At 36.3% G+C, this 10,102-nt stretch overlaps 2 protein-coding genes across 2 annotated transcripts in view; one reads left to right on the top strand and one right to left on the bottom strand.

Moving 5' to 3' along the window:
• The window catches only part of LOC146468843 (uncharacterized), a 1,100-nt gene extending 859 nt beyond the window's left edge, over positions 1-241 (bottom strand). Inside the window, exon 1 of the mRNA XM_085123917.1 lies at positions 1-241. This exon is cut by the window's left edge and continues 859 nt beyond it. The gene's annotated coding sequence lies outside the window, so the exon portion shown is untranslated.
• The window catches only part of LOC146468841 (uncharacterized), a 37,949-nt gene extending 35,019 nt beyond the window's left edge, over positions 1-2,930 (top strand). The window contains exon 5 of the mRNA XM_085123890.1: positions 2,505-2,930. Coding sequence (XP_084980016.1) covers positions 2,505-2,872 — 368 coding nt within the window. The 3' untranslated portion in view covers positions 2,873-2,930. The remainder of the gene's footprint in view (positions 1-2,504) is intronic.
• Positions 2,931-10,102: the final 7,172 nt, after the last annotated feature.

Here is a 10,102-nt window from a genome sequence, read left to right on the forward strand (position 1 = left end):
TTGTCGAAGGCCTCCATAGTTTCGTCTTTCGCTTCGGGATCTCGGTTGCACGTGTCTTCCACTTCTTTAAGCTTTTTTTGAATCAGGTGAAGCAGAAGGTTCGTCACTAGAACTTGCAGAAAATCTGTTTCTGCGTTTTCGTATGTAGTTGGATAGAGTTTCAGCCATGTGTTGCTTCAAAAACAGCTTTGAGGGCGGACGGTCGGTAGCGAGCTCCTTACTCCGCCATCACTCGACCCATTCCCCCAAAACATGGTTTTAAGTATTCGATATCCATACAGATATTGAATAATATAAAATATTCCATAAATATCTGCATCGTGTCATGTATTGAGGGTTGAGAACACAAATACCATAATAATGGAATTTCTACTGTTAATCTTTTTCGCACGCTGATGACAACTGAATTTAGACCGTCAAACAACATCAAAGCCGTGGTTGACTGAGATCCTTTTTGGCGGCTTACTACAGGTGTTGCACTACGTGAGCGGAATATGCGCGCTCTCCCAACACGAAAGCATCCCACGCGTGCGAAGCGATGCGAGCTTGCGACCACGCAAGCAAAAAAAAAACAAAATGGCGGCTCTGTGAAAAACCATTTTCCCTGTATTTCGAGTAGGTTTCAGAGGTGTGTTCAGTAGCTAAATTATGTTTGGGCTTGAAAACTAAAAAAACGTGTTGTCTAATGGTTGCTGGTCCTTAACAGCCTTGAAGCCTTTGCAGAGCTGCCGAAAATCCCTGAACACAAAGGCAGCATGCGCTCACCAGTTGGAGCGCGCGTGCACGCTGCAACCCGGGTTTTCCCTGAAACAACCATGCGCAATGGCTTTCCTACCGTAAATTGCGAAAACCATTTTTTCTCGCTAAATTTCTACAAATCTAGCCGTACAACCTACATTCAAATATTTGCTTTATTTTAGAAAGTTTCAAATAAGGCAAAATTTCAAAATCTTGTCATTTGCCAAATTTCTACCTGACAGAGGTTCGTGCTCTTACGTACCTGCAAATACGTATTTTTGCCCACTTTCCAAATCCTGAGATTTTAAAGTAGGGTAGTTCGGCCAGATTTAGAATCAGACAACTCTAATGACAAACTTTATTTCTGACTCAAAAGTATCTCAATTGTATTTATTGTGCTAAAAAAATCACAAAAGATCTCCTCCTAGCGTTCTTCTTAAGTTTGATTCAAGGCCTTCTTTCACACCAGAAAACTGAAGTAAGCCACCTCAAGTCTGGTCAGTCCAGTCCTTCGCATTTCGCGTGCCTGACTATAGATACGGCAAATACAATTTCTCTTTCTTATCCTTACGGATGGATACTATCTCTTCTTTGAAACAAACGATATGTGTGCAAAGACGGCATTCTGTTAAGCCATTTCTCATTAGCTGATCGGACAGCGCCGGGTATCATCCGAACATTTCTAAATAACTTTCAAGCGATTCCAATCTCTTCTAACGATCACAAGACCTCTAGACAAAACTGAAGAGCTACAAGCCATCAAGGTATCAACTACACTGTAACTGGGTAGTTGTTCCCAATAAAAATCTACAATGGCCATACTAGTACTCAAACAAAGGTTAGGCATCTCAAACAGGTAACATATGATGAACGTTTCATAGCTATCAGCTAAAAAAATAAACTTTTCCACTTCTCAGCGGACAGTTTAAATTTTGGCCAATCCTCAGTTACTGTGTTTTCAAAAGGTAACACAAATTTCCCTGGGACTGATGTCTCTAAGGAATAGGCCTTTTGCAACAGTTGATCACGTGACCAAAAATTGGCAAACCTGCCAATAACTGCAGCTATATGAATTACAAAAATGCAAAAAGATTTTGTGCCAGTTTAAAAATTGGAAAATTTACAAGGATTTGTATGGAAAAGCACTAAAGCGTGACTGGATGGCAAGCTGGCTTTTTCTCACACAAATCCTTCTAATTTTGAACGTCCATAAAAATTTCTCTTTCGAAGATATAAGCCTGGCAATTCGCATGCCAGGTTGTTTTCTTTTTTACGCTCTTTTCAGTTTTGATAAAATTATTTGCTAAAAATAGGTAAATCATTGTGTTTAAGAGAAGTAGGTAACGTGATCAACTGTAAGTTGCAAAAGGACTATTGGGGAATTTCCATATTTCAGTAATGTGTAAATAACGGATTCGAGGAAAAAACAGAGAAGCAGACCAACGAGTATTGCATTGCCCTTTTTCATTAATGGCGGCCGATTTATTATTCTTTTCAAATATGCTAATAGGCCTTACCAACTTCGTTTTAAAGTAAAAATTCTACTGAATTTTGCCTTTGCTAGCGAGCCTATTAAGGCTAATTTCCATGAAAATGAATTAATAATTTATCGGCTGCCATTTATGGAAAAGGTCTATAAGTAAAAGCAATCAATACCCAATGAGGCAGGTTCAAAGGTTTCAAATTTCTAATTTCTCAATCCTAGAAAAAGATTCTTTAACTCTCCCATTACAATTTAAGTGATTTAGTTTATTTTGTCTTTTCAGTCCAGTACATTATATACATTTATCGTTACGTCAAAGAATGGCGCAAAAATCCAAAATGGTCCCTATCTTGTTGCCTCGCCCTGTTGTTACCTTTGAATGAACTTCAGGGCGAAATTCGAGGATTGGCTGGGACTAACGTTCTTAAGCAACAACTTCAGACAGGTAGAATTGACATGCCGTCCATGACAACCGCCATAAAAGACAGCGGCGTGGTCAACTTCACCCTCGAAGAAGAGGAAGAATCAACTGAGAATCCTTCAAGGAAAGAAGACGAAGAACGGCCCGGCAACGTCGAATCCCACACTGATGTGACCGTCGTCACTATCCACACCGCTAAACCAACAAAATCATATGATACTAAACTTTGAGCAAATGATACGCAATCAACGTTGTAACTGTTTTTTTTGTGGTGGTGATTGTGCTTGTTTTTTGTTTGTTCGTTATTTTTATTTTGTTTTCTTTTACTTTTTATGTTCTTTTCTATTCACTTGCGCAAAAAGACACGCAGCCTTCAGTTTTTAAATATAATTTATAAGATAGAAGTGTAAAACGTGATCTAGGCGTCATTCCACTCTGAAATAATTGTATGATTTAAGTACGTAGAAAGAGCGGGGGCTAGATTACATTGCCAACGCTGTTACAAAAAATCAATCCGAGAGACATAGATACCTATTAACTGCTGCTGTTCTGAATTACGAATTAGTGAGTGAAGTCCAAGTGAAATAATTTTAATAATCAATTAAGTGAATCATAATTATTAGTATTGTACCAGTAAACTAGTACAATTATGATTACTGATCCATTAGTTCATGAGTAGACAAAAATTAAGCTATGATCCAACAGGATGAATGACTTTAATAGTAGCGAATCCCAATAAATAACAAAGGGAAAAGCAAACATTAGGGAATAATAAATATACCTTCTCTGTGGCATGCTAATTAGTGAGTTATGGGATGCTACCTTCCATAAGAGTAAATCGCCTGAAAAATGGCTCATAACAAGAAAGATTTAGTAGATAACATAAAAGAAAAGAGGGAGTAGATAACATAAAAAGAAAAGGTTTAGTAGCTACGAGATATAGTAGATAATATAAAAAAATTTAGTAGATAACATAAAATAAAAAGATTTGGTAGATTATATAAAAGAAAGGATTTATTAGATAACATAAAAACGAAATATTTAGTAGATAACATTAAAAGAAAAGATTTGGTAGATAACATAAAAAGGAAAGATTTAGTAGATAACATTAAAAGAAAAGATTTAGTAGCTAGGAAAGATTTAGCAGATAATATAAAAAGAAAAGATTTGGTAGATAACATAAAAAGGAAAGACTGAGTAGATAACATAAAAAGAAAAGATTTGGTAGATAACATAAAAGGGAAAGATTTGGTAGATAACATAAAAAAGAAAAGATTTAGTAGATAACATTAAAAGAAAAGATTTAGTAGATAACATTAAAAGAAAAGATTTAGTAGATAACATAAAAACAAAATATTTAGTAGATCAATTAAAAGAAAAGATTTGGTAGATAACATAATAAGGAAAGATTTAGTAGATAACATTAAAAGAAAAGATTTAGTAGCTAGGAAAGATTTAGCAGATAATATAAAAAGAAAAGATTTGGTAGATAACATAGAAAGGAAAGATTTGGTAGATAACATTAAAAGAAAAGATTTAGTAGATAACATTAAAAGAAAAGATGTGGCAGATAACATAAAAGGAAAAGATTTAGTAGATAACATTAAAAGAAAAGATATGGCAGATAACATAAAAAGAAAAGATTTGGTAGATAATATAAAAAGGAAAGATTTAGTAGATAACATTAAGAAAAAAGATTAAATAGATAACATTAAAAGAAAAGATTTAGTAGCTAGGAAAGATTTAGTAGATAACATAAAAAGAAAGGATTTAATAGATAACATTAAAAGAAAAGATTTGGTAGATAACATTAAAAGAAAAGATTTAGTAGCTAGGAAAGATTTAGTAGATAACATGAGAAGAAAAGATTTAATAGATAACATTAAAAGAAAAAAATTAGCAAAAAACATTAAAAGAAAAGATTTGGTAGCTATGAAAAGATTTAGTAGATAACATAAAAAGAAAAGATTTATTAGATAACATTAAATAAAAGATTTGGTAGATAACATTAAAAGAAAAGATTTAGTAGATAACATTAAAGAACGATTTAGTAGATAGCACTAAAAGAAAAGATTTGGCAGATAACATAACAGAAAAGAATTTAGCAGATGAAAAAAGAAAAGTTTAGTAGCTAAGAAAGATTTAGTAGATAACATAACAAGAACAGATTTAGTAGATAGCATGAAAAGAAAAGCTTTAGTAGGTAAAATAAAAAAGGAAAAGATTCAGTAGATAAATTCAGTAAAAAAAACACTTAAGTTCGTTGATTCACGTAATTTATCAACTAAAGTGAATATTGATTCGTTAGACACAGGTCAGACTGCACCCTTAATGTTGCCAGGGAAACGATACGGTGTAGAAGAGAAAATAAGGACCTCAGCAGAGACGACGACGACACCAACGAAAGCAAAACTTAAAAATTACATTAGTCTTTTCTGAAAAAAAATTCGTAATGTTGTGTAATGTGGCCGGACTATAGGAGCTAACTTCGTGTGGGCGGTTTTAAAGTTCAGAAAAAGAAAAGAAAATTAATTATCAAGACATGCGTTCACGTTCTCCATAAAACTTTACATTTGGTCTTTTTACGGTGCTGTTTTGCAGAGGAAGGCAAAGAAATGTACGAAAGTGTGTAATGCACGTACATAGTTTTATTCTAATTAAAACTATTGTATTTCTGACGTTCTCGTTGACGTCGTCGTCGTGGCTACTTAAGCTCCCCATTAATAGATAACTTAGGTGGCCATTTGCTCATTGTAGGTGTTTGTTTACCCGAAAGCAACAATATAAAATAAGGACAGTCTTGATCTATTTCTTGATACGTATTAAGTGATTTGTAGACTGATAGAAATAAGACGGTACAAAACATATTGCCATGAGTGATTAGTAGTTAAACATCCAATGAAGCTGCTTTTTTTTGTAGCGAGCCACTGTGACTACCTACAGAAACGGACGCTAAATGAGGTTCATGGCTAAGGAGTTTTTCTTAGGAAACGTACAAGGGGCACAAATGCGTCAATACGTATGTTTCCTACAGAAACGGATGGAGAACTTACCATGAGCACAATTGCATCTTCAACTGATAGTGTTAATGGACTCATTTTGTGTCCAGTCGTTGGAATTGGATATACTTATTGTACAGTAAAATGTTTCAATCCATCAAAAGAGGTTGAACGGATTGTCCGTATTATGAATTTGTCCGTCATATAAAGGGAGAGTTTACATGTTCATTTGGTCTTACTGGGACCAAGTTAACTGTCCGTAATATGCCGCCTGGCATACAGAGGTGTCCGTATTATGTGAGGTTTTCAAGGCAGAGGCTCTACTGTAGCAATTAATAAGCATATAACAGTTCGTGAAGACCGTGTTAATAACTCGATTACTCATTAAACAGCTCAGGTTCTTATGAAATTCCAACTAACATGTCATTTGCAAACGTGGCGGAACAATTGGGTTTTTGTAATTCAGTCATTCTGATCAGCTATCCGTTTATTGTCTGGATTACTTTTGAAATACCTCCTAGAAACCCTATTTTGGCGTTTGTTCCGTTGTCAAGCATGTTTGCTGGAGCGTGTACAAAAGGCTCAATTAAGGGTTTTAAGATAACATTTGGTAATATAATTGTAGAAACTTAAAAAAAGATAACGTTTGTCCAGTTACCAAGCATGCTTGCCGGAGCGTGTACAAAAGGCTCCATTAATGCTTTTGAGATAACATTTGGTAATATAACTGTAGAAAATAAAGAAGGAAACGTTTGCCCAGTTACCATGCATACTTGCTGGAGCGTATACAAAAAGCTCCATTAATACTTTTTAGTTAACATTTGGTAATATAACTGTAGAAAATAAAGAAGGAAACGTTTGCCCAGTTACCATGCATACTTGCTGGAGCGTATACAAAAAGCTTCATTAATACTTTTTAGTTAACATTTGGTAATATAACTGTAGAAATTAAAGAAGGAAACGTTTGCCCAGTTACCATGCATGCTTGCTGGAGCGTATACAAAAGGCTCCATTAATACTTTTTAGGTAACATTTGGTAATGCAACTGTAGGAACTTAAAGAAGATAATTTGTAAAATAAGAGAAGCCTTAAATAAAGCCTGTGAACCTGAAGCTGCAATTTTCACGTGAAAAGTCTTTGTGTGCAGAGACTGGTTTAGACGTATCCATGTCATTTCTTTCAACGCCTCAAAGATGTTCGCAAAATCAGGCGCCTAGCCTTCTTCCTGTCTCACCAATGTATAAATGTTTGCATAAAATAAGTACATTTTTATGCAATGAATGATAATACATGTATCAACAATAGGAATGCTGATTTGTTGTAACAGAGGGCATTTTTCTTAATTTTCCTTTCACCGAGGGCAAAATTACTTTCTCCTGATTGGTCGAACGGCGAAAATAATCGCTCCTCATTAGCTGAGCACACCAGGTCTACATTTTTGTTGGTTTCCTCATTTTGTGTCCAAAAACAACGAGTTCTTTGAGGTTCATGGGAGTTCAACTCTTTAATTAAGCCGGATTGTTTGAACCAAAAATACATGGAAATCAAGTGCTGTACCTAGAAAGGAAATTCGTAAAGGTTAAGTTTTCGTGTCTCTTACAAAAAACATCAAAATATTTTTTGCGTCAAGGCTAAAAACTTGGATCGGATTGATATTTGCTTGGCTGAGAAACTGAAATCAGTCGTCATGGCGACCAAGTGCTTTCACCTCGTTACTTCTTCTTACAACGAACGATAACCGAGCATAACAGTGTCCTTTAGATGGGAGGAAGGAGCAGGTCAAATTCAGTAGAAGGGGTTCCTTCTTTGGATCCACCGTTTGCTATTTTTGTCAATCTATGTTCGTGTTATTTTCAAGGGGCAGGAAGCTTCACAACGCATGTGAACAATTAATTAATGCCTCGCCTTACTTTTTATCGTTGTTAGTTTGCTCCTGAATTACACTTGTATTCTCTTTTAATTACATCTGTGTAATGGTAACTCTTCTCGTCAGTTTTGTTTGTTTTGTACACTACGAAAAAAAAAATAATTTGTTTGTTTTGGCTTGCTTACAGTGAGTTTTTTACTGACTGTTTTACGAATTCCTTGATGGTTTTAAGAACATTTTGCCCTCCAAGCGTAATCGCAATGATTCCTCGTAGATTAAGGATTAATTTTTACTTGTAATTTTAAAGTCTTCGCAAATTGGCCCGGTCTCGCAATTTGGGAAACTTTTAAAATGCGCTTTGAAAATTAATCCATAATTCTACTCGGCCTCGTGAGAATAATACTACATGTTATACAGGAGAGTACGGAAAACCATTTCAGTAGAACTGACATTCTAAGCTACATGATTATGTGAGGGGATGGGTGGGTGGGGGGAGGGGGTCCAAAAAATATATCAAAATATCATGTATACTGTAGGTAAATATCGGGATGGGCTATTTGTCGAGTTAAGGGCCGTTTCAACATTTGCCCAACCATCGTTCAACAAAAAATGTTGAACGGATGTTGGGTAAATGTTCGATTCTGAAGATTAAATAACTCTTAATTTAACTTTCGTTCAAACAAATGAATAAACTGACCACTCCACGCACTTTGCTGGAAATGGGCATATTCTGCTTCCGATTCCACGATCGCTTCTTTTCTTCGAGAGCTGGTGATTTTGAAAATGGATACGGGGCTTAGGTTGGAGGTCAAATTAACTCTACCCGATGTGGTACAGTCATTTCACGTACAGCACTTACCCCATCCCCACAGCGACATCTCGGCCAGCTCTATTATTATGAGCGACCAATGGGGAGGCGACGCGACGGAATATCAACAGACAGCAAAATTTCAATATTCTGTGGGGTTTTTCTCGAGCTATAAAACATGTCATCAAAGGTGAAGGGACCACTCGAAAATGACCGTGATATCTCCTTTTTATGAAGGGAATAACAGTGATTTCAAAGAACGCCCGTAACGGTAAAATAGTCCCCAAAGCACAAGAATACAACAGAGGTGAGTCAGTTTTATTCATTTTATTGAATGACAGTCAAATTTAGCGATATTAAACTTCAGAATCGACAGTATTTCATTTCCCATACAGAATCTCATAACGCGTTTAAATTCTCAAAGGCTGCCTGCAACCCAATACCGCTTGCACCCAAAGGTCATCGTCCCACCAGTAATTAATTATTTCACGCTCTCTAATAATGACGCGAGCTTGGGCCGCCTATGCTGTAACTTACTCGATGGTCGTCTTCCTATCATCACTTCGTCCTAGCCTTCCACCCAGTCGTTTTTAGGGGACTCGAATTACCTCCTCCCCACAAGGAGGTAATACGAATCCCCTAAAACACGACTGCGTGGGAGGCTACAGTTCATCCTTGCGATGAATTCCCTTACAATACTTCAATTAAGAGCAGTTTCGTGTCCCAAAAAATATTTTAAAAAGTTAACTCAGTCAATGTTGCTCCTACTGAGATCTAAATAAACGTCAAGAAAAGGAGAACACAGAAATTTCACTCCTTGTACGTTGCTGGGCAGTGATCTTTAAGAGCATGATTAAGCTCCGTGTGTGTTATAACTGCATGGGAGCCGGGCGGTGCGAACGAAACTGCCCCGAAACAAATTGTTCAAAAATTAGTTTATCCACGAATATTTGTCCTATCAAAACGATTGAAATATATTTGTCAAGCTTGAAACATGGAAATAAGACAAGAAAGTCCACAAGGATTCCGATACTTCACTAGTTTATTCGTTTGTCTTGGTTTTAACAACGTTCACTAAATTGGAGCCCTGCGCGGCGAAGGCGCGCGTGCGGAGCGCCATAGCCAAGAGAAATTGGTAAACCCGTCAATGCGATCCGTACGACCGTGCGTCCGTACGCAGCACTACAGAAAAACTCAAGTGTGTGAAGCTGTGTTGTTTTAAGAAAATTTTGCACTCTATAATAAACACGTAATCGCGATGAGTCCTCGTACAATTAAGGATTAATTTGCGAAAACTTTTAAAATACGCGTGAAAATTAATCCTTAATTCTACTCGGCTTCATGGAATGACATATACATATTAGCTTTCTCACACACTGACTTGTCAAAGCTATTTTGATACAAAGCTATATTAATCTCGGTTACTCGTTATTTTTACTGCTAAATAGAGGAGTGGCTATGCAATAAAGAGACCATCTTTTGAGGTTGAGGAAGGGGAGTGCAGGCAGAGGCCACCATCTATTTTGGGGTTTGGTCTTCCCTAATGCTGTTCTAACAAGTTTGCTCGAAGATCCACCTTGTCTGGAGTAGGGGTTATAGAACACACCACCTATTCTGTGAACATTACCAACACAATTTTATTGGCTTTAAAATTTGAGTTGACACAGAAATATTCAGCTAGCAAGAGTCACCATTGCTAGATAAACAAGAAAAGTGGGGTTCTAATCTCATCGTTATTTTTACTGCTAAATAGAGGAGTGGCTATGCAATAAAGAGACCATCTTTT

Source organism: Pavona decussata, unplaced genomic scaffold (genome assembly GCF_977016875.1).
Source record: "Pavona decussata unplaced genomic scaffold, jaPavDecu1.1 SCAFFOLD_128, whole genome shotgun sequence".
NCBI classification, from domain to species: Eukaryota; Metazoa; Cnidaria; class Anthozoa; order Scleractinia; family Agariciidae; genus Pavona; species Pavona decussata.